The sequence below is a fragment of the Oryzias latipes genome, chromosome 14, assembly GCF_053564925.1.
Source record: "Oryzias latipes strain Hd-rR chromosome 14, Olatipes_Hd-rR_3.1".
Lineage (NCBI taxonomy): Eukaryota > Metazoa > Chordata > Actinopteri > Beloniformes > Adrianichthyidae > Oryzias > Oryzias latipes.
The window spans coordinates 13,912,656-13,937,751 of record NC_136250.1 but is presented as its reverse complement, the minus strand read 5'-3'; the positions used below and the strand labels follow the sequence as shown (position 1 = coordinate 13,937,751).

Here is a 25,096-nt window from a genome sequence, read left to right as displayed (position 1 = left end):
GTAAACTTGAAGCTTATGCCTGAGTATCGTTATAGTATAGTATCAGTATTGAGGAGTCATGTCCAAAGTTAGGCCTGTGGGCCAAGTGCGGTCCACGTTAAAATTTCCACCAACCTGCAGACTCCTTTCATGTAATCACTGTGTGTGCAATTTCTTGATTGTGATTGGCTAAGTGACGTTTTACACCATTGTAAACACATGGCAAACCCTGTCATGCGACCCATCTTTGACACTTTGTAGCTCATTTCTAAAATGTTAACTGTAAATGACAGTGATAGCAACCATTTCCAGGACAAGTGGGAAGGGGCATATTTTTCAGTAAAATAGGAAACAACTATGTCTGCCTCTTATGCCAAGACACCGTGGCTGTTTCAAAAGACTATCATGAGGGACTACCAGGCAAGACATAGTAACTACAACAAGCCGACTGGGACTGAACGGTGTGCACAACTTGCAGTAATTTTTGCAAATATGTATTTAAATGTGTTTGTTTTCTATGTGAAGAAATGAAAAGTATGCTATTACAAAAATGTTCATTAAATATTTCACTTGCATTTAATGTTACTAAAATAGTTAATGGATTGTCAGGCTGAATAAATGGCCCTCAAATATTTTCACATCACCAAATCTGGCTCTCTTTGCTAAAAGTTTGCTATAGACCATGTATTTGTTATGTAGGAAGTAGCCTATACTAACTGAATACTTCTGCATACTAAATTGGAAAACTATATGTTTATAATATAGTATATAAAAAGCAAACTTCAAGTATACTGCCTCACTTTTAGGATGGACTATACTTGGGCTAAAACTTTAGTATGTTAATGTTTAGGGTTAGGATGTAGTGGGTTGCTAAAATGGCCCTTTTTGTGTATCTACTCTACATAATCAAATGGCTTTTCTTTATTTGTTTGAAATATATATATATTAAAAAAATTGATATAGGGTAAAAGTTCTTGTTAGAAAGAAGTACAGTGGATCATTATCCAAATGCAATGTTGCGGTGGGGTCAAGTACTTATATCGAAAAATGTCACAAAATAATTTGTTTTTGCTTAAAACGTTGGGAATCTTTGCTGAGCCACCCTGGGTACGAATTGAAGATAAAGCGGTTCAACTGTGTCTAAGATTCTGTAGAACCAACTCGTTCTTGTTCCAGTGTCCCACGTTTTTCTGAGACACCCCATTCGCATTCGAATCATGTTCTAAGTCTAAATAGTTTGGGTTTTTGATAGGAGAAAACAACCTCCGGGTGAGTTTGGCACGTGCATTGACTCTTGACTTTTCCTACTTTCCGCGCGGGCTCCTGAAGGCAGCGGAGGAGCTGCAGTCACAAAGCCCCTTTGTCATTTTTCCGTTTCTCCCCTCCTCCCCCCCTCAGGTCGGGGCAACTTTCTTTTCTCTCCTTATTGCTGTGTCATGGAGGAACGTAGCATTAGTACAAGCCGAGTTGTTTCAGCTAAACGAGCACATCAAAGCACTTTTATTAAACTTGTTGTAGAGAATGCACATATTTATCTTTAGAAACCACTCCCTCCATGTTGGTCTTAATAAACTAATAAATAAGTGCGTCGTAACATAAGGTTTGGAGTTCCAGTGAGCTGCCCCCTTGTGTGTCTGTTTTAAAAGAATGTGACTGATTAGATTAGGAAACGGGAGTAGGACGGCTCTCCGTGCTCCCTTACAAAAAAGGGGAAGAAAAAAGTTTTTTTCATCCAGTTTCCATTAGATGTAGGAGGACGTTTGGGGAGGGAGGGGGCTGGAAATTCCTGTCATGCTGCAGGGCCAGCCTGGAGGGAGCTTCCTGCCACTTTTTTTTTTTTTAAACGTTCTTGTTCTTCCACGGCGGAGAATGAAATTTGATGGGAAGGAGCGAGACGTCGTGTCCGCGCAGAAACTCATGGAGACCTCCGGAGACTTCCAGGACTGAGCCGCCTCAGGTTTCCTGCGGAGGAGTTTGGTTGAAGAGAAGGGGGGCACTGCTTCTGTCCAACGGGAAAGGGAAACGGCATGTTTAGGTGTTTTCAAGGATCGGGGAAGTAGAAAAGAAGCTCCGCGGAAAGGTAAAAACCTAAGTATGTGTGCGCCGGGAGAGCGTTCACACTGATGTGAACGTCTCGCACTCCTGTTCCGGGTCGTAAAACTGCATTCCTCGGGAGTCCGCTCGCTTTCTTTGTAATCATCTACTAGAGACCAAACTGCCGCGAACAGCTTAAACATGACAGCCATCTCTGTTCACTCGCTGCCTCTTCAGGGATGCTTTAAATGTTTTTAGATTTTCTGGAACTTTAATGAATCAGAAGAAACTTTTAGGCCAGATGTTCAAAGTAAGACTTTGCATGTTTTTATGGGCCTAAAGCTCTAATGGTGGCACATTCAAAGTTTGATTGGACATCTTAGGTTTTACTTACCCTTTCACCCTTTAAAGACGCTATAGGATTGATAATATTTGGTTTTGGATTGTTAATATTTAGAAAGTCTGTCATTAAATACTAAAAAAGTTCCTCCAACATCCAGCTGAGCATCTTTATGACATTTGCTCCACAAGGTGAGGAAAGGACAGATGCATGTAGGGTAAAAATATGGAAGCCCAACAGAGAACACACATTTAAGGTTGTATATCAATTTCAAATTTACATAAAATAAATTGTGCTTCAATAAACAAGCGTTTATGGAGCTGTAAACCCTTTCTTCAAAGTAATTTACTTTTTTTGCACACTTTAAAACTTCTCCAGCGATTGGAAATATTAGAGGCCTTGTTGGTTTCTTCAAGTGTTAGGGTGTCGAGATCATTTTAAAAACAAAATTAATGAAAGGGAGAATTCTTATTTTTATTTTATTCTTATCTTTATTTATTTATTTAAAAACAACTTTATACAAGTGGAATGGGGAAGTTTACTCATCAAATGACTCAACAACACAAGGGAGATTAGTGATCTGTGAGAAACGCAGTACACATTTTTGCCAAATCATGCTTTATTAAGTTCATATGAAATACTAGCCGGGTGTTCCGTTTCGTTCTTCATGGCTAGAGTCTGGATTTTCTTATCCCTTGTACCCCTGGTGGAACCCACCTGGTTCTCCAGTAGAGGGGGCAGGGGCGTCAGAAAAACGAGCAGGACACCTGTTTTCAAGGACTGGGATTGGACGTGCAGTGCCGTGGAGCTAACAATGACTGTGCATGGATCTAATAGAGAGGCGGTGTGGTCACATGACCCAATGGTTTCCATGAGGTTAATTTGACTCTAGTTTTCAACTCTCATTGATATTAGGATAATAGGAGGCATTAGGGTCTAAGGGTAGGAATGCCCAGTTTAGTTTAGTCTGTTTAGTTTTGTTAACGATTGCCTGTTGTATTTTACGACTGATTTCATGTTCTGATACAATTACCGGTATAAAGCCTGTTGAGACAACTATTTTGTATTATTGGGCTATATAGATAAAATTCAATTGAATTAAATCTTCCATTGGAGCCATTGCTTAAGTACACGAAAAGCTGACCTTCAATAGAGTTGTGACTTTGGAAGCACAATAGAAAGCATGAACAGAAAATGTTTGGTGTAGAGGTAGAGTAACAGAACTGGTTGCAGTTTGGGTTCCTGCTTTGTCTGCCCATGTGTCAAAGTGTCCTTGGACAAGACACTGAACCCCACATTGCTCCAGGAGGTTTGTCTAGTGCCTTGCATTGCAGCTCTGTGACCATGAATGTGTATGCACGGGTTGGCAGGACTTGTGACTGTATGGTCCTTTGGGCCTTAATCGGATTAAATCAAAAATTCAACTTGGAAGTTTTATTCATTTTAGTTTTCTTTATTTAACAAAATAAACAAGCCTGCTAGTTTGGGCTGCAAGACATCGTCTCAACAAATGCAATTCAGATTTGCAGTTAAAGAGGATTCTGGCTGTTTGCTACATATGATCAAAAAACTAAAAAACAATGGCCCAACTATTAAGCATGGTGGAGGTGTGATGATTTAAGTTTGATTGACACCTGTCCTTTCCATCTTGTCATTATTGGATTGACTGTGAAAGTTCCTATATAGCAGCCTCTTTTAGAGTCCATTGTGAGGTCATCTGTCTAACAGCTAAAGCTTGCCTGAAAGTAGGTCATGAAACTGGCCATTGACCAAAGGTTATGAAGGTTAAGTTGTTTAATGTTGTCATAGCAACCAATGAGACATGAGAGCTAACGGCTGATCTGTGAGCTCTGGCTGAGTTAAGAAAGTGCTCCTCTTAGCCAGACTGCAGATTCCCGTTGCTTTTTTTCTTTGCATCCTTTGCTTTTGTATCTGCTGGTACCAATGTACCCAATTATGCCGTCATTGCATCTACAGTAGGAAAGAAGAATGTCACAAAACAATAAAATGTTCAATGTCTTCATTAGTTATCAGTAATACAATTAAATAAATTAGATTTATGCGGTTCAATATAATCTTTTAACCATGTTTTTTTAAATGAATATACTTTGGCAACTCACATGCTGAAATGTATTACTGCAATTGTTTAAGGAACTGCAACATTTGGTGCATAAAGTGATGGAATTTCAATTTTCAACAAGAATTTTAACTTATTTAGACTTGGGTATAAGACATGTGAGACAATCTCCTCCACAATGCAGTTTTAGAAAATTGCAACAACCCACACTGTAGTACTAACAGAGGTAGTCATCTATTTTTATTTTTCTGTCAACATGCTAATGTGCTTTCTGTTTGTGTGTTTAATGAAAAAGCAATCATCCAATCGTCCAAACACAAACCAAGAGTCAATGGCAGAAGAAGACAAGATCTGGCAAATCTTTACTTTCGAACACATATTCGACTGTGTCGTGCTTATCCCACAAATCCATGTCCATGTTTGATTTAAAGCGGAGAAAATCAATTGAGCCCTCTACTATTGAGTAAGTGCAGAAGAAGCCCCTAAACCTTAATCAAAATAGTATCAGTATAGGGTTGAGTTGGAACAAAGAGGTCATATTTTCAACAGAGGTCAGAAGGTTTTGGAATCTACATTTAGTTCTGTTCTGCACAAGGCTTCAGTTGCCATTAAAATAATATTCGAGAAAACCCTTTGTAAGATACTTTTTTTAAATTAAACACAATATTCACCACCTTGCACTGCAGTACGAGGGTTGTTGTCATCTTCGTTGTATTTGTCCTTTACTCTGGATAGAATTCAGGCCAGAACAGATTATTTTCTCCTTTGAGACTTTGCTGGAAGTTGTTGGAATGTGCTGCAGAGTCCAGCTGGACGTTTAACTTCATGAACTTTATTTTTTAATCTCTGGCTGATAGTTAATGATGTGAACTCAAGTCTGTGTGGCTTTTAAAAGGAGTCTCGTGGCTCCTTCACCACAAAGTAAATTCAAACTACACAGACATACTTGATATAATTGATCAAACTATTGAGATTACAGAGTTTCTTGGTGCACTTACCAACCCTGACGGGTAAATTAACTCTTTGTAGACACTAAAGTTCTTGGTAACTTTCTTTATAAAAGGAAGAATCTTTAAGGGATTTTTGTAAACCAAGATTTTGCTTATTTGGGTTAAACAGGACCGGTCTCTTCTGTAATATGATTCTTTGCACAATCAGCTTCGTTGCGCAAATCTGGAATTGTCCCTCGGGCCAAAACAATGTTTACTATAACGGCACACATGGAATGACTTTTAATGTTAAAAGTTGTTTGCGTTGTCATTGACCTGTTTAGGAACTACTGGTATACTTGTCTAGACAATACTGTTGACAGTCATTTATGATTTTTATTGCATGTCTTGTGTGCAGACCTGCTGAAGGCAAAGCCTTTTATGCTTTCTTTCTCCGCGCTGAAAAATGATTCCATTGAAACTCAGTATTTTCCCAAGATCAGAGGGAAAACACCAATGAGAACAATTGCACCCATCGTGACTGGTAGCAGACAAATTCCTGATAGGGAACAATTTTATATAAAACAATAGGCCGGTTTCAGAAAGTACAGTAATGGTATGAAGGTGTGGTCAGAGATGAATGGCTGCATACTCACCTGTCTGCATCTCTCAGCTCCACCTGTTGGAGCGAGTGTGTGAGTTGGGAGTAGGAAAAGGGGTGTGTCATCAAATAGCTAAATCTGCCCAAGTATCCTGGACGTTGATGAAAGAATGTGGCATCTAGTTTTGCGTGTGCTGGGTTTAACTTTGAAGAGAATGTGAAAACTTTCTGTGGAAGTGGACCAGTAGGGAATGTTGGGCAGAATAAAAAGTCTTCTTTGTTATCGTCAAGAAGACGTTAAGTGTTAGCTGCGTTAGAGCCTGTTGGTATCAAAGGTCTTTTGTTGGGAAAGTCATGTTTGGTTTGTCAAGGTCCTGTTGAGATGTGAACTCAAAGAGGGAACTCTTGCTCCTTTTACAGAGAAACATTGATTTCTTAACTGGAGTTGATGGAATTGAAGCAGTCTGACTGTTGTCTGAAGCAACACTGTCCAATTTTAGTCTTCAAGATCCCCCACCCCAATCTTTTGCTGTTTATCCCAGTCCTACCTACTGCTGATCAGGAACAGTACCATCTTTCTTTGTGGAGTTGTTCTGTGTCGTTGCTTAACACCAAAGTAACAACATCGGAAAGCGTTCTGGTCTTTCCAGTGTAGGAAAATACATCTACCGGTAGATGTTTATTTTCAAAAAATGTGATAAATTCTGAAAAAATCCAAATGTTCTCCATCTTTTAACCCTTGTGCTATCTTAGATGACCCCACCCTTACATTGACGTTTTCTCCCTACCATGACAAAGGTGGATAAAGGTGGAAAGATTTCATGTAATCCATGGACACCAGTGAAGATCACAAATCATTGAAGAAAAAAGGTTCAGCGCACTGTCTAGTGGGTCTAGATGACCCAACTCCCAACGTTAAAGTTCCTAGAATAGCACAAGGGTTACAGGTAAAAAATGGAAAATATGTACAACAATTTCTATATACTTTTGAATGTGGTTCAATATCTATATTTCAATGTTATGTCTTGTGTGTGTGATGGTTTAATGTTTTACAAAATCAAATAGCACAAAAGAAACTTTCCAAGTAGGTCTTTTTGATTTTTTTTGTTTGTTTGTGGGAAAGCTGTTGTAATTGTAAAGTCCAAAAATGAAGGTTAAATGAAGGGGACTTCTATGTTTCTTAACCTCGGATGTAGATTCATAATGCTAATATTTTGTCTCCTTATATTTACCTGCAGATGTTTCGGAAAAAAGCCTCCTCTTCCTTGAGAATGAGAAGGATAACTGAAAGCACCGGATGTAAAGTTGTCTTTCTTTGCTCTATCTTGAAAGGGGTGTAGAGTGACAGACATTCACCTCCGTCAGCGGAAACCACAACAATTGAAATCACTTCTGACTACCTCTCAAACAAAGCAAAAGTTTTGCTATGGTTGAAATGTTCCTTCAGAGCAAACGCATACCAGGTGGTTTCAGCTTTGACAGAGTTGAATGTTTAATAAACTGCATGGCTTTGACTTGAACTAGAAGGGAACATTTCTGATTTCTTCAAATCAATTATGTAAACATCTTGTTTGATTCATACAATTCTTTATTTTTGTCTTAGAAGTCATTTTCACACATGAACAAAAGCACTTTTTAAGTTTTTTTAAAATCTCAAACTGGACTTTCTCCAAAGTTGCCCCTCCAAAATAAAACTTAAAGCACCACTCTGATCATCTTTTGATCTTTTCCAGTGGTCTTTTAATTATGATTCCCGGTATGTTGTTTTTAGCAAAAATATATAAAAAAAACTGTGGTTTTCTAGGACATAGTTTCTGCAGAGCAGCAGTAGCTCATTAGAAATTCACCTCTGAGTTGTGGGTGGGACTGTTGGTGCAGAGCAACCCCGACCCCCCTTCCCCTTTGCAGGGCAGAGCAGGGAGCTTGTGGCCCTCTCAGTGTATTTTTTATGTCAAAAATATGTTCTTTTTTAAACACATTTTTTAACTGCTCCTGATTGGATAAAAAAATACTAGGAAATGCTATTTTGAGATACATTTCCTTTAAATGTCCTCCATCATCAGAAAAAAATGCCAAAAGAACACAACAAAAAAACAAAAAACACAATTTTCATTGGAGTGGGTCTTTAAGTTGGCTGTCTGTTGATCCACTGGAGTAACATGACACAGAATAGACAGACAGAAATGCTGTTTGGAGAAATCCCAAAAGGATTTATGCTTGCATCCTCCACATGTATTCCAGCTATCACTGTTTTAAACAGATCATCTAATAATTGTAAAATTAGGGGTTATTCCCAGAAAAATTCACATTCTTATATAGTTTCTGCCAAAAACGTCCACCGACTGGCCTGCAGTATTTTGTTGAGAACACCAGAGAACAGTGTTATCTTTTCTGAGAAATAAAAAAAAAAGCTGCTTGTGAACCTCTCCTGCAAAGCATCTCTATCAAAGGAAAACAGGGCTTCAGGTCATGTGTGAAAATGGCTTTAAGATGCTTTTTTATGTCTACATTTTCATGGAAATTGTTATTTGTGATATCCTTGTGTTTAAAATAGTGATCCACTGCAAAAACGGCATCTTATTTAAAAAAAAATCTGCCATTAATTATGAAAAAATAAAATGTGTGCTTTTATTTTGTTGATCAACTTGCTTCCTTTTCGATCAACAAATAAAGGCTCTTGAGTTTGTAAAAAAATTGGCGAGGCGTTCACAGACAATTTAAAATAACATGTGGGGTGAGAATTTTAGTTAGTTCTAAGGAGTCTGTTTTCGCAGATGTTTGTCATATTTTCAATAGAATTCTGGTTTCAAGCTATATCAGGAAATAGTAAGCAGTTAAATTAAGAGAAAATGAAATTACTGTTATTGGGTTATATTATTTTATGCTGAGATTAAAATTAGTTTGATATTTTTGCTGTCATTTAAGGATTTTAAAGATTTTTTGCCTTTCATCCTTTAGCTGTTTCATCTCTGATCTGTGGTTGTTGCTATGAGTTACGGTCATCGATTTGAAGGAAACTCTTGATGTTTTGTGGTGTTTGTCACCTGGGTTTGATGGTGCAGGATTTTTCTGATGTTGGTATTCTGTGCTTTTTCAGAAAGTGTTCTTCATCCATGTTATGTTTTTTGTGGTAGGGGAATCGGTGGCTATGGACGGTCCGTCTGCATCTTTAAGCTTTTCTTTTCTGCGTTTGTTTCTCCTTGAATCTCCGCGCTTTTGCCTCTTTGTTTGTACCAAACCGTTAACCGTTTCCCCTCCATTTCCTCATTCTTTATTGCACTTTCTCTTTCCCCGCTTAGGGATTATTGACAGAGGGCGGAGCTTGTCTTTCCATGAGGTTGGTGGCCAGCGGGAGCGAGAGATGAGGGCCGCCGCTGACGAGTCTTCAAACAGCAGCAACAGCGTCGGAAGTGGCGGCAGCACGGTCCTGCAACGCCTCCTGCAGGAGCAGATGAACCGCAACTATGTGCTGCAACAGCAGCAGCAACAGTCTGGGGGAGGAGGTGGAGGGGCAGGAGGTGGAGGTGGTAGTGGAAGCGGTGGGGGTTATTCTGTACAGGGACAGGTGAGCCCCTCTGACGACCATTCCATGGCGTCCCACATCGCGCGACAGGAACCGCAAGGGCAGGAGCTACAGACAGACAACGGCCTGGAGAAACTGGGCTCCACTAGAGCAGGAGGAGGTGGTGGGAGCAGTGGGGGGTGTGTGGGGACTTGTGGAGGTGGCGGCAGCAGCCAGGGACAGTGCCAGAACCCTGAAGATCTCCCCACATACGAAGAGGCTAAAGTGCAGTCTCAGTACTTCCGAGGTCATGGTCCTCCTCCTCCTCAGCCTCAGCAGCACACTAGTCAACCCCAGCAGCCCCCGCTGCCCTCCTCTGTGGGAGCTGCCTTCTACGTCACTGGGGTGACCAGCGCAAAGGTGCGCACCTCCGAGGGTCGCCCCACGTTGCAGCGAATCAACGGCGCTGGAAAGGTGCACCAGGATGACGCGCTGAAGGATCTGAAACAAGGACACGTTCGCTCTCTCAGCGAACGACTCATGCAACTCTCCTTGGCCACCAGTGGTGTGAAGGCTCACCCCCCGGTGAATAGCACCCCACTATCACCCCACTGCCCCCCTCCAGGGCAACCGGGGGATTACTACAAGCCACAGCACCGGGGCCCGCCTCCAGACTACCCCTTTAAAGCCTTCGGTTCCCCGTCCAAGCAGCAAGAACCTGTGGGCCATTTTTACACAGAGCAAAGAGGGAGGGAGCACTCCCGGGAGGTACCAAACGTTCGATACCAGCCCCCACCGGAGTATGGCTCATTCAGGTGAGAAATGCAAACGTGCAATTTTGAGCCCCACTTTACGTAACACGCATCAGAACTCCAGCTAGGTTCTGCTTCATGTGGCCCAACTTCACTGAGGTCAGCTGTGTGAGAAACACCAGTAAATACATTCCAGTTAATTAATTTAAAGATCCACTCTGATAATCTTTTGCTAGATTTTAAAATTTTTCAGTTTTTTGCCCAAATAAAAAAAAAACTTTTCTCTGTCTCCTGCTAGCTTACAGCCCCTCACAGCCCCAACTAACATTATAAGTGCAACAAAAATGGTGAGCAGTATTGGAGCTCGATGTTAGCTAGGACGTACATGAACCTACATGGATCTAGAATCAGAATGGAGCAGAGCAGGGAGCTTGTTTGTGTTCTATGTAACAAATACGATCTTTTCAAACGTCATTTTTTTGTCTGCTCCTGATTCAAAACAATTTGAATGAAGAAATACTTAGAAACTCAATTTTAAGCTTAATTTTATTTATATATGTCCTCCATATACAGAAAAATGTTGTTATCGTCAAGAAGAATGTTAAAAAAACAACACAATTTTCATCAGAGTTGGTCTTTAAAGGCCCAAAAACAAAAAAAAAAAGAACATTGAAAATGAGATCAGGCTGGCAAACCTCCGGCGGGATTTCTCAACAGGGTTTTTGGAAACACCGAGATCCAGTCGAGCTGGTTTTATGTTAGTTATTGCTATTTCCCTCAGAGTGTAACAGCTACAAATTCCTCACAATTTTAATCATCGGGACAGGACAAGCCGGGACACGAGGCGTTCATATTGATGACATTCCTGTGGGGATTAAGGGCAGTGTCATTCGTGCCGTTTCATCCTGATGTTCCAAAACGCCTGGGTTCTGACCTGGCACTTAAAAACAAAGACGTTTTTTACTTTTATGGCCCAAATTCATGAACAAATGATGAAAACAACGCCCCCCCTTAAATTCCCAAAATTTCCATGTTTTAAAAATAAAAAAGACATTTAAAGAGTCAAATTTAATTTTACGCTTTTTTCCAATTTGAGGTAACATAGAAATAAACAGTTAGTTTCAATCAATTTGTCATTTAATAGCTTGATGTCTCCTCAGATCCAGTAAGGAGGGTTCGGTTCACTACCAGAGGTCGCTTCACCACCACAGTCCCACCTCCTCCGTCACCTCTGTTGGCTCCTTGTCACGCGCCCAGTCCTCCACCCTCAGCAGCATGCTGTCTGCCTCCCACTCCTCGCATCCGTCCTTCCCCCACCAGCAGTCTCTTGGGGAGCCTCACCACATGTCTGGACCTCGTAGTCCACATGGCACAGGCTCCCACCAAGGAGCCGAGCCAGGCATCCAAGGTCCAGGTCACCCACCCATGCACAGAGGTCACGCTTTCCCCGCCGATCCCTATGGCTCCACCCCGAGGTTGCACCATCATCAGCAGCTTCATCACCCATGTCAGCAGCAGCACCAGCAGCAGCAGCACCAGCAGCAGCAACAGTTTCAAGGTCATCCTCAACCGGCTATGATGGTTCAACCGGGGAATTTTCCTATGCCACACTCCTACGGCCAGCTGCCAGGCGAGCCCTACGCCATGCTCGCTCGTACTCAACAGATGGTGGATGTGCTGACGGAGGAGAACCGGATGCTGAGGCAAGAGATGGAGGCCTGTCGGGAGAAAGTCACGAAGCTGCAAAAGGTAACACCTGGTGAAGGCCTAAAGCACATCCACATTTCTTCAGCCTCATATTTATTTGTGTGGATATTCAAATCTTTACCTGCACTGCAGAATTCCGCCCTATCGTCCATCAAGTAACGCGATGGCACAACGTTTTCAGAGTAAAAAGTAGAAACGTGGGAGAAAATCAAATGCGGCATCGTCTCCTGTCTGCAGCTGGAAACGGAGATCCAGTTGGTGTCGGAGGCCTACGAGAACCTCGCTAAATCCTCATCCAAGAGGGAAGCTCTGGAGAAAACCATGAGGAACAAGTTGGAGCTGGAGGTGCGGCGCCTGCACGACTTCAACAGAGACCTGAGGGGTGAGTGCAGGGCGGGGCCCGGAGCTGGCAGGGTGAATCACAGCGTGGAAATGCACCACACTGAGGTTCTGGTGCAAACAGCCACCAGTGGGTTTAGCAAATGCGCTTATAAAGGGCAAATCTGTACAATAAGTTCAAGATTAATTATCAACAAGATGTTTTTTTAGTCTGAATTTGTGTGATTGAAGGGAAAAGGGAGGCCCAACCCAAAATGAGATTAGATCAATGTGCTCATAACACAATTAGCATCTATTTATGCAGCACAGACGCACACAAAGAGCAAATCTCTCTTCATCATAGGAATTTAGGAATGCTGCTTTGCTTCCTGTTGTCCTTCCTGCCTCCTGTCTGTTCAGTTAGAACTGACCTTTGCAGGGATTACATCCAAATCTCCCATTTGTGCTCTCCCAAAATTTCAATAGATCTATTGAACAAAGATCTTTCTTGTGTATTTTATTTTTCGTAACTTCTTGATTAATGAGCGTACCATTTATGTTTCTTCAACGAGCCCACATCAGTGATCAGACATTTGGAAGGATTTTACAGGTCAACACATACCTGCAGACAGATGCAAGAAGGAAGATGCTAGAGGCTCACTTATAGCTTACAAAACACTTTTTCTTTCTTCTGAAAGACTTTTTGAAGCTTTAGCTTGTCTTATTCCACCGAGGCATCACAGAGAGAGGAGGCTAAGATGGTCGGCAGATGTCTGCATGCTAGGACTCAGAGCTTCTCATGCTGGATCCAAAACATGCTGGTGGGAAATGGGTTTCTAGAGATGCAGACTGCAGAAATGACTTACTAGACAGTCATAGACATGAAGTAAGAATCAGGAAAACCCAACCTCTAGAATGACATCAAAACAACTGATCCCTCAGAGAAGCACTAAAGATTGAAAGAAGACCTTGAAAGAGAAGAGGTCCCTGTGGGGATTAGAGCACTCGGAGCTTTCAGACACAAACTGGGAGAGCGGCTCTAGCAGATTCCAGGAACAACATCTGAGATCTGTGTCCAGAGGACAAAGGGCAAGAATAGAGGCTCCTACTGTGCATCGTGCAATGTGATTTCCTGGATTATTATTTATAAATTCTTTCTCTCACAGTGGAAGTGTATCATCTTCTTGCGTGGGACAACTCACAGCATCTTTAACTGCCCAACACGTTTTTGCCCCACAGTACACAATAAATAAATGCACCTCATAAAGACATCTGCTGTTTATACACATTTATATAAAACTCAAAATAATAACCCGCAAAACGCCAAATATGCATAATTAAGTGCGCATAAACACCAATATTGTTATAGAAACTCTGTTTTTACATACAATCAGACGCATATTAAACTAGAATGGCAATACTGTCTTTGAAACTCTAAAACATAAAGGTTAGAATTCGAGAAAATGAAAACTATTACAACTAATGTCATTTATATAACATGATTAAAAGAATGGTAGAGCAAAACACAAAAACAAGGACCTTAAAAAAAAAGAAAAAAAGAATCTTTAGTTACACCTTTGAAATTTTTATGCAAACAAGTATTTTGATTTTGATTAAATTTAGCCCCATAATCATACTAACAGTACAACAATACCATAAGTTTTAGGACTAGTTGACAAACACAAAAATACATTTACAATTACGACATTAAAGTCCTAAATTTATGAAAAAAAGTCAAATAAGTAGAATAAAGTTGTATTTTTATAAAAATCATTTATGACTTTTATTTCTTATAAATTTTCATTCATTTTCATTTTTAAAGTAATAATTTATGACTTTAAAACACAAATTTATGAGAGAACAGCCATAAATTTAGGAGGAAAAAGTAATACATTTAGGAGAAAAAATGTCTTAAATTTAGGTTGAAAAAGTCATTAATATATGAGAATTTGTTTTTATAAATTTAGAAGAGAAAACATTAATACATTTAGGAAAAAAAAGTCATAAATTTACGAGAAAAACAACAACACAGTTTATCTTTTTATTGGAGCCGTGCTTGAAGATGAAAGATATGGAGAACTTTGTGAAGCTTTATTTCCTGATAATTTTAAAAAGAAAGAAATTCTGATCCTTTTGACCACCTTGAAAGAAAAAAAACAAGCTAAGAAAAAAAAACAAGCTAAGAAGAATTTTTTTAAGATCAACATCAAGAAGATTTGATGAAAATGACCGAGAAAACTTGTGAATCCTGACCTGACCTTCAAAGTTTTACCGAGAGCTGGGTTGATAAAATCAATCTATTAATCTGAATCGATCCAAGCTTTATAAGTCAATAATCGATCCATAAAAGTATAGATCGATCTTTTACGCCCCTCCTTTTCCGGTGACCTAACGCATAACAGCAGTTAAAAAGTCTGCTAGCCTGATGCTAACGTATAATGGAATTTCACATAAGACTGCTGATGCTAACGCTCGTTCGACCTAAACACACATTGCTGACTAAATGAACAGATTTATATACTCACAGGCATGAATTTTCCAAACTCTTTTAAAGAAAAAGATTTTTTTTTTTTTCACAAAGTAACAATCTGCACAGTTTTTTCCCCTCAAATCTTCTGGAATAAAGCGTTAGGCTGTAGCGCGAGCTCCACCTAGTGGCCAAACGAAACATAATAATCTGCTCATTTTTGCTGGAGCTTCTCCCTTTAAGAATTAATTTAACTCTGGATGCTGTTAACAATCGCATTGGTTTATTATTTCATCACATTTTACATTGAATCAAACCGATTCTGGAAATTGCTGGTGATAGTCCTAGTTTGACCCCCCCCCCCCCCCCCCCATACAATACTTTGAGTATAAGAATAAATATGTTTCTTTTGATGCACAAACTTACTATAAAATAACAATAGTTGTCTTTTCACAACTAGAAATGTCTGTGTGAGTCCAGATCATTTACTTCCGGTTTTGATGTTTTAAAGAGCGCATGGAGACGGCAAACAAGCAGCTCGCCACGAAAGACTGCGAGGGCTCAGAGGACAACCGCAAGACCATCTCACAGCTGCTCACACAGAGTGAGTGACACACACACACACACACACATACTCCAGCAAGCATGCCTACCTCAACACTAAACACCCTTTTCTTCTCCAATCAGTGGCCACATATTCCACAGTCAGTGTTTGAGTTGGCAGCGGAGCCATTTGGCTTTAGCTAATGGTCATTTAGCATATTTTTAAGGCTCAAAACTAACACAGGGATAATCTTTAAAGCTGCTGCAGATTAGTCAGTCCACATGAATGCAATTTTTGTTCAAATGTTTTCAATTTTTAACCCATGAAAACGTTTGGCTGATCAGCAGCTGGATTTACAGTTTTAGAAGAAATTCTTTGGAGATCACAAGTTCAATGAAATATTTGCAGACAAAGCCAGCAAACTCAACACAATGGCACTGAATTAATGGAGTGAAGACAAAAACAGTTTTTACCTAAAATCTTAAGAACTTTGCGGCTTGCAGATGCAGCTTGCAGAAAGGGGGGTCGAGGGCGGGGCTACTCAACTCAGCACCAATGCCCACGTAGAGGAGATTTTGGATAGACATGAAATATGGCTTTTAAAGACATTTAGATTGTGGGATTTTGGTTATAAACGTCATCATTAGAATTAAAAAAACATGTTTTTTTTTCCCAAGTTGTCATAAGGGGTCTCTAATAACCAGCTCAGTGGCTTTGTGGTTAGAGTGTCCGCTCTGTAACTGGAAGGTCATGGGTTCAAACCTAGGCCGAGTCACACCAAACACTTATTAAATGGGACCCAATTCCTCCCTGCTTGACACTCAGCATTAAGGGGTTGGATTCGGGGGTTGAACCACCGAATGCGGCTGTGTCTGGAGCTCACCGCTCCCCCAGGGGATGGGTCAAATGTGGAGAACAAATTTCCCCAATATTTTTTTTTAAGTCAGACTGTATATGAAAAGTGGAGTAAGTGTGATGTCATCGATAAACATGGTTTACTTCTGGCTCCAGCAAGATGAAGTCAATTCATTTTTTAGGAACACGGTGCCACCACGTTGGAATCAGAACCGTCTGTAAGCATTAATTGGTCTGAGTCGGTCAACGTTTCTATGGCAACCATTCTTGCCAATCAGGAGCTTGTTGGAAGTCCACATCGCTTCCACTTGAAAGAGGGGAAAATGAAATCTGTCAAAAAAAAAACTTTTGAATGTTTGATGTGAAACCTTATCCTTTGATTCAGGCATGTGATTGGCCAGTTTATAACCTACATTACAGAAAAAAATATCATGAAGAAATTAAGCAAGGGCTTAGTTTAAGATATCCGAGCAGGAATGGTTTTATAACAAGTAGAACGACTGAGTACTGGCTGTTTCTATAGAAGTCTATGGGATTTTGGTTTCTTGGAACCAGCAGGTACTTCCAGTTTGGAACTCGAGCGGGGTGGGGTCACTCGGTCCAGTTCTGATATACAGTTAATGGTTTAAGACAATGAAAAATGAAATTGTAAATAAGTTGAATAAATCAACTGTGTAGACAAGAAGTGACTGAGCTTCACTCTGTTTTATATCATTTACGGCAATGAAACCTCTTATTTGGACCGTTTCTGCATAAAAAACAACCAGAGTATAAGTAGCAGGAGCCAAAAAAGGCCAAAATAGTGCCAAAAAATATAGAAGTTGCACTTTTCTCCTAAAACTACAACTCTTCTGAACAAATCCACCAAACCTTGTGTATTATTGCATTTACACGTCAAATTCCCATCCCGCATCCCTTTTGATGCACGTTAAATTCGATGCTCAATGTTGTCGTTCACCTTTCAGCAAATCCCTTCAGCGAATCAGCTTTCACTGATTTACACAGGTAGTTCGGCCGAGCTTATTAGACAGGATGCCCTACCTGACTCAAACCTGTATGTTATCTGGGCTGGGGACCGGCACAGGGAGACCCAGACTTGGTCCCCTGTTGCTACATAGTTAGGCAGTAGCGTGAAGGCCCCAAGAACCCACACTCATTGCGTCCCTTGGGAGGCGAATCTTGGTTTCTTGCGTGCCAATCCTACACCCAGCCAACTGAGTCCAAAACAAAAAAAGTAAAAACAAGAATCGTCATGTCTCGATGTAAATAGGAAAACTGTAATAAAGTTCAGGAGAACCATCAAATTACCTTCCATGTTTGTTGTGGATGGCTCTTCTTCTGCTTTGCTGTGAGGAGCAAATACCGATACACACACCTACAGTGCACTCTAGTGGTTGTTAGTGGGAATTAACCGTGAAAGGGCAACCGATTGTGACAATACACTATATGAGCCTATTTATGTTTTTTTTTTTACTATCACAAAATAGTTGCTCCTAAACATATGCAAAAAAACAACAACAACAAACACAACTTATACTCAAAAAAATACGGTAAATAGTTTATAGTCTGGTCTTTATTGCTCTATCCTATTTATTCTACTTTGTTTCTATCAGGACGAACGGGTGAGCACATGAGCCTCTCCACAGGCCTTGAGACCCAGACATGTGTGCAGCCGCTGCACGTAGCATACGTGGAATAGTGTGTTACAAAAGCACTGCAGTTCCATTCAGGGGGTCTCAAAAATGCCACATAAATCACAGGGGACTTTATTAGTGTTTTCATTATAGTTTTTAAAACTAATCACCAGTGTGTTTGATGTGTTTGTGAAATAAAGCATAATAAGGATTTCTTTTTGAATGTGAATTCAGATAAAGAAATGCAGCGTGAGAAAGAGAAGCTGGAAATGGAGTTAAACGCCCTTCGCTCCACTGCAGACGACCAAAGGAGACACATTGAGATCAGAGACCAGGCTCTCAACAATGCCCAGGCCAAAGTGGTCAAGCTGGAGGAGGAGGCAAGGCTTTGAATCAGTGAAAAATGACCAAAAACGTTCACTAGTACAGTAAATAAGAATGTTTGTTTGTTTATGTGCAGCTGAAGAAAAAGCAGGTGTATGTGGAAAAGGTGGAGAGGATGCAGCAGGCCCTGGCTCAGCTCCAGGCAGCGTGCGAGAAGAGAGAACAGCTGGAGCACCGACTCCGAACGAGACTGGAACGAGAGCTGGAGTCTCTACGCATGCAGCAGGTAATGCAGCCGCATCTCAAAGGAGACCTGCATCAGTGCTGATGCTCTGATGTGCTTCCAGTTTTCTATTAGCACACAAAAAGCAGTTTCCTATTTTAAGTCATGTATAGTTTTGTTTTATCTCTGTCAATATTAATCTAGCTGAAGCTTCCTTAAGAGAAGCTCTATTTGTCTTCAGATTGAATATATGTCTGCTAAAACAAAACACATCTAAGTCTATTTCTTTGGTGCAACTGTTTAAAAAATAGACTTAAACTGTACTAAAAGGAAGGAATCAAGATAAACATGTAGAAAAGTAAAAAAGTTTTGTTCTTCCCGTCCTTTTTTTTTTTTGTGTGTGTGTCTCTTATCTCCCCCAGCGGCAGGGAAACTCCCAAAGTAGTGGCATGGTCCCATCGGAGTTTAATGCCACAGCCGTGATGGAGCAACTGAGGGAGAAGGAGGAGAGGATTCTGGCTCTGGAGGCTGACATGACCAAGTGGGAACAGAAGTATTTGGAGGAGAGTGTGATGAGGCAGTTTGCTCTGGATGCTGCAGCGTCTGTTGCTACGCAAAGGTTGGTGTTTCTGCAGCTCAGGAATGTTCAGATCTTTTGTTTTATTTTCATTTCTTTATCTGGCATATTATACTCAATGATCTACGGTAGATTAAAACATTGAAAAGTAGTTTTCACCTCTAACAATGACTCAAACTTTGAATGTTTTTTGACATGATGTGAACATCTGCACAGTGTAGATGACTTTTCCAGAGCAGGAATGGCATCTCCTTGACTTTGACTGGTGTCCCGCAGGGATACATCTGCAGCTGGAATCAGCCACTCTCCCAGCAGCAGCTACGACACATCTGTGGAAGCTCGTATCCAAAAGGAAGAGGAGGAAATCCTCATGGCCAACCGACGCTGTCTGGACATGGAAAGCAGGTTAGACATTTAAAAGCAGACTAACTGGTACCTTAAAATCTGTCGCAGTCAGAAACCTCTCACATTTTATTATTATTTTTATCCATACTGTGAGTTAAAGCATTCCTCCTCGTACTGTGATCCTCCAACTGTGAATGTTTGCTAAAACCTTGAGAGTTGCCAAATGTTAAATCACTGCAAATTGTGTTTTTATTTTTTAACAAGTTCTTTTAAAGCATTTTTCTGATGATGGAGGACACATATCAAGACAATTAAGCTCAAAACTGCATTTCTGGGTATTTCTTTCCTCCCGCCCACAACATAGAGGTGACTTTCTAATGAACTCCTGATGCTCTGCAGAAACTATGTCCTAGAAAATTGCTATTTCTTTATTTTTATTTGAGCTAAAAACAGGATAAGTATGATTAAAAGACCACTATTTAAATAAATCAAAAGATGATCGGACAGGGACTTTAATACACTAGTACTTATTCCTCAAGATTCTGATATAAAGTTCTAGTTTGGTTTGTCGTGCTGCGATTAATCAAGCAGAAGAATGAGCAAAGTGGGGGCTACACCCTCGATCCGTGCAAAGGAGAAACATGTTGGACTTTCTCCACGTTTGGATCAAGGCTTGATAAAAATCCCTGGACTCCCAGCAACTCCCATTCCTAGATGTGATTCATACTTTTTGTTTGTGTGGGTCCTGCTTTTTGTGTTGGAAAGTCTATAACATTAGGAAAGAATAGAGGAGAGCAGGGAGCTTGTGGGCTCCCGATTGTAGGAACAACTACAGGCTTTCTAAACTCCCTTTTTTTTCTGCTCCTGATTCACAACAATAAAGAAATACTCAGAAAAGCAATTCTCAGCTTAATTTTCTTAATATATGTCCTCCATCATCAGAAAAATGCAACAAGAACATGTTAAACACAAAAAAACGCTGACAACCCTGACATGAACCCACATCACACGGACATCCACGGTGTTTGAAAAAAATAGTTGTCCCAATTTTAAAGTTTACATTAAAAAAAAAAAAAGGAAATATTTTTAGCAGATCAAATGATGTCACCAAACTCTAAAACTGGACAAATAGAAGAAACAAGTCTGAATGTCTTATAGGGTAAACGTAGAGGGGGAAATTCAACAATCAGATGTCAATCTAAAGACCACACCCCCTGTTTTTGTTATTTTTAGATAAAATAATAAACCTTTTAGTGTGTAAAAATGTACAGTTGTCTTTAATATCAAGTTTGGCCATAGAGGGAACTTGTTTCTTGCATCTAACCTGTATGTATCTATTTGTTTATTCATTGGAATGCATATAAACTGACTTGCTAGTGGAGCCAGCCAACTAGTGGTTAGTCGGTGAATTGACCTTGCTTCAGTTTTTTGATTTTCTTTTTTTTTTTTAAAGATTGCTCCAATCTGGAAATTGATGGGTTGCAATTACTTTACAGAAAGTCTAATATCCTTAGATCCTTATAGGAAGAGATTTTGTTGGTCTGAAACTCCTCTGACATTAAATTATGTTGGTTAATGTAAATATTCTTCCTTCAGTTGCCTAAATGTTTCTTTTACCTTTTTATTGTTCCATCAGTTAAAGACAGTTTAAAAATAATTTTTTATGTTTATCATTTTTTTTTTCTTTTTTTTTTTTTAACTTTTCCTGTCCAACAGCTGGGCAGGCAGATGAGAGATGTTTATCAACCATTGACGGCATAATTTTGATGATTCTTACATTGACAAAATAATCAATATATAGGAAAATCAAAGTGACGCTGTAGTCGTTTGCTTATCCATCTATAATGCAGATGTGAGTTCATGTGACCGCACAACATTGGATGTTTTTTCATGTTTTTTCTGATTTTTACTCATCTTTACTGTGTTTTATAAGCAATTTTAATAATAAAAATGAGAAGTTCTGCTGCGTAATTATTGCTGCAACCATATCTCTAATACTTTCTTCACCAATTTTTTTTTTTTTACGTCCATTCCAGAATAAAGAATCTCCATGCCCAGATCATTGAGAAGGATGCCATGATCAAGGTTCTGCATCAGCGCTCCAGGAAAGAGCCCAACAAGTCAGACGCGCCGTCCGCCATGAGGCCTTCCAAGTCCCTAATGTCCATCTCTAACACTGGCTCAGGCAGCTCAGGCCTGCTCTCCCACAGCCTGGGACTCAGTAGTTCCCCCATCACTGAAGAACGCAAGGACACCAGCTGGAAAGGCAGTCTAGGTCAGAACAGCCATTTTTTTAAAGTTTCTTCATTGGTTTGTACATCAGGGGTTTGCAGCACTGCAGTTCTTTAGATTCCACAGAAAACTGCATAGTCAAACCTTTACCACATAAAAATGTGCCTCAGTTTAGAGAAACTGAACTGAAATCGTGAATTGAGGACCAAAAGCGAAGGGGAACTAAAAATCAAAAATTAAAAATACAAAACAGAAGCTGTTACAGACAGATACCTTTTTATTATTTGATAACAGTTTTAGGTTTAAAATTTGTTTTATTCAAGTTTTCAATATTTTTAAGTTTAAATTTTTTAAAATTTACAACGTTTTTTTGTGCAAATTTTCAGTAGAAAATAATTTATAATGTCTTTAAAACTGTTTTTAAGTTTTCTCCTTTTTTTTTTTTCAAATTTACTATATCTGTTTTTCTAATGGGCTATCTGCAAGCTGATCCTGATTTGACCCCAAACCGTTGTTGTTAAAATCCTTTGGTTCTCAGGGGTCTTGCTGGGACCGGAGTGCCGCACAGAGTCTCTGAGGACAGAGTCCATCTCTTCATCTCCCTCCCCGGTTCTGTCTGGAACTCCCATGACAGCCGGCCACTCCAAGACGGGCAGCAGGGACAGCTGCACGCAGACCGACAAGGGTCAGGACGCCAGCAAGCCCAACACCCCAGCCCAGAGCATGACCCTGCCGGCCCGCCTGTCCAGCCCCAGCCCAGTTTACATACCCGACCGCTTAGCGGGTCAGTGCAGAACCACCAGAACCTGCCTGTCTGAGCCGCACGCAAATGGTGTTTGTTTACATTTTTTAGCACACATTTTCAGCCTACTCTGCATTCAGCACATTCATATTTCAAGCCTTTACAAGGATTCAGCCTTTACAAACTTTGTAAAGACACTGGTCTTTTTCTGGACTTTTCCGGCGCATCTCTGTTGCATTGACACAAAAAAAGAAAGTTCTTTAATCAATTGGAATCAACATCTGAACCAATGTTCACATCGCTTCTGTCAAGCTTTACGCAGGAATTCTATTTCCAGTCTTTGGACACGTCCAACGGGAAACAGGTCCAGGTGTTCAAATAAAAATGTCAGTTGTACTTTCAAAATAAAAAATTAATACAATTTCAGTTTACATTTAAGGCGATGTGGCCCATGTGATAACACACGTTAACATTACGGGGAAACTCCGTTTTTGTCATGGACGGTGAAAGCTTTAATTTTGGAAATACAAAAACATAACATCATTTATGACACAAAACATGCATCTGACAAGGACTCTGTGACGAAGGAGATGGCACGGCGCCTGATTGGCAAGGTTTTTGTCAAATTACTTGACACGGGGGTGGCAGTTCAAACCACTCCTCCGGGGGCTGGAGGGATGAGGAACAAACCGGAGACATAACAAAAACAATGTCAAATAAACGATTGTTGTAGGACGGACTCCCCACGCAACTTAAGAGAGACGCACCACAGATGGACCAGTGTAAATCTTGCGTAAGGGTGCATTCCCAGCAGAGTTGGTTGTTCTTATGTAGGTGGCTTCCAATTTCTTTCTCCTTGTTCTTTTTTTAATCCAAGGTTTTATTTGTTTTTACTTAAGATTGCAGTGTTAAAAGATCAAAACTTTAATTGCCCAAAAAAGGTAATGGACTTCCTGTTAGAACTGAGCTACTTATAACACCATAATGATCTTTAGTAAAACAATATAAATCAGGGGTGCCCAATACATCAAAGATGTGTGAGTAGATCGCAGGCCATCAACACTAAATAAACAAAAATATGTATACATTTTTAAAAATAGCTGTCAGCTAAACATACAGGTAATCCTCGCTGTAAAATACATCACTTGATTGGCGTGCAGTACGGCCTCGGTATCAGAGGATGTTCATCAGTGAACATGCATGTTCAGAAACACTGACCGCTATGCTCCACTAACAGACATGAAGTTTTTCTTCCTTCTAAAATTCAGAAAGGTGCGAACGTTCAGCGTCAGACTCTTAACCGTGGATCTGGCTGATAATGGGCTTTATTTTTTCTCCTTCACTTGACCCAAAGTCGGTCTCAAAAAGAACCTCACATGGAACCTCTATTGTTGGCACACCGTGTGATGCGCCGCCGTTGACATGACAACCACGAACACAGCGGTCCAATTCAACAAGCCGCTGAAAGAAAAATGGCAGAAGAACTTTACACATTTATCTAAATGCATCAATTTAATTCAAAATAATTGTCTGACTCACTTTAAAATCTGCTTTTCATAACAAGTCTGTGTTGAACCGCTAACATTTCTTCATGTTTTCATTTTCATTCAGACGTACCAGTGTTCCACAGCAGCACTCTTGAGCGGAGGTTCCCTATCCAGTCCCACTCTCAGCAGCAAGCTGCTCCATCCGCCCAGCAGGATGTAGACACAGACATGGTGGAGATCCTCATCTGATTCCGCAGTCACAGGGACTGAATATTATGCAGAGGATTCCATCCCACGTTCATTGCAAACGCTAAACCTCCATCGTTTTCCATGATCTTTGTTTACATGTTTACTCATTCTTTGGTCCTATAGAAAACAGTATAGCAGTATGACAGGTGTAGGTGTTTCATCTAGAAGCAGTGTTTGCAAATCTGCTAACTTGAATACTTTAGTTTGTAGCTCGTCTCAGTATTTTCTTTTCTGGACATTTTCCTGGATGTCCTTAATGTGTGTTCACAGGGATGACGGGGGTCATCCAAAACTTAAATCTACGTCTTTCTACATTACAAAACTCAAACACTACTTCATAAATGTTGAGCTTTGTACACTTTAGGTGAAGGATTTCTCTTATTTGTTCTGTATCAAAAGGTCCTTTTTCCGTTTTTATACATTTACCATGTAGTTCAACATCCAAACAACAATGAGCTTTTCATGAAGTAAACAGTTTTTATACGTCTTAAAGTTTGTGGACCAAATGTTTCTGCAACCATATGTAGCATTTACTGCACAACTTATTCTTCAGTTTCTTCTTTTTGCCAGATGACTTTAAGAAGTCTGATGTCAAGTCACGTATTTGCCATTTTTTTTATTTTACTATCCATAAACGTGGTACTTGGGTGAAGTAAGTCAATTTCTAACATGTAAATAGTGTTTTCACTAACTACAGCTCCAGTTATTGGTCATTTGCATCATTATAGATATATATATAAAAAAAGTTTCAATTGTAAATTCAATGGCATTTTATTCCTATACAGCTTGTTTTTTATTGTATCATAAGTGAAGCATTTCATAAATAAAATACTGGAGAAAACCCTGGATTTGTCTGGATCTGTGAAGTTTTTAGCTAACGGGATATCAGCTAAAAATAAAACAAGCTAGTAAATAAAAAAATTATCTACTTATTTAACCCTTTTGCTATCTTAGATGACCCCACCCTTACTTTGACGTGTTCTCCCTACCATGACAAAGGTGGATAAAGGTAGAAAGATTTCATGTAATCCATGGACACCAGTGAAGATCACAAATCATTGAAGAAAAAAGGTTCAGAGCACTGTTTAGTGGGTCTAGATGACCCAACTCCCAATGTTATAGTGCCGAAGATAGCACAAGGGTTACGGAGTGTAAATTCCATTTAGGTTAGTTTTGTT

The 25,096-nt window shown here is 40.0% G+C and overlaps 1 protein-coding gene across 4 annotated transcripts; it reads left to right on the top strand.

The window, feature by feature from the left end:
• The first annotated feature begins 1,713 nt into the window (after positions 1-1,713).
• amot (angiomotin) lies at positions 1,714-24,764 on the top strand. Of its 4 annotated transcripts, none has more exons than XM_020708840.3 (13): positions 1,808-2,059; positions 7,199-7,259; positions 9,260-10,277; positions 11,375-11,963; positions 12,159-12,303; positions 15,218-15,310; positions 17,974-18,119; positions 18,200-18,349; positions 18,709-18,905; positions 19,140-19,268; positions 21,245-21,483; positions 21,979-22,224; positions 23,794-24,764. In XM_020708840.3, the coding sequence occupies exons 2-13, from the start codon at positions 7,199-7,201 to the stop codon at positions 23,916-23,918; spliced, it is 3,138 nt and encodes a 1,045-aa protein (XP_020564499.1). In that variant the 5' UTR covers positions 1,808-2,059; the 3' UTR covers positions 23,919-24,764. The 4 variants fall into 4 exon arrangements, with proteins under 4 accessions (XP_078786589.1, XP_011481847.1, XP_020564499.1 ...); XM_011483543.4 differs by having other exon boundaries at positions 21,979-22,272; XM_078930463.1 differs by lacking the exon at positions 7,199-7,259 and having other exon boundaries at positions 1,714-2,059.
• The last annotated feature ends 332 nt before the right edge of the window (positions 24,765-25,096 follow it).

What these genes read in the sequence shown, in the direction of transcription:
- amot (XM_011483543.4), top strand. Translation starts at nt 7,199, where the DNA reads ATGTTTCGGAAAAAAGCCTCCTCTTCCTTGAGAATGAGAAGGATAACT. An exon ending in GATAACTGAAAGCACCGGAT is followed by an intron (nt 7,260 to 9,259) that starts GTAAAGTTGTCT and finishes TTCCCCGCTTAG; the next exon opens with GGATTATTGACAGAGGGCGG. An exon ending in AGTCTCTACGCATGCAGCAG is followed by an intron (nt 18,350 to 18,708) that starts GTAATGCAGCCG and finishes TATCTCCCCCAG; the next exon opens with CGGCAGGGAAACTCCCAAAG.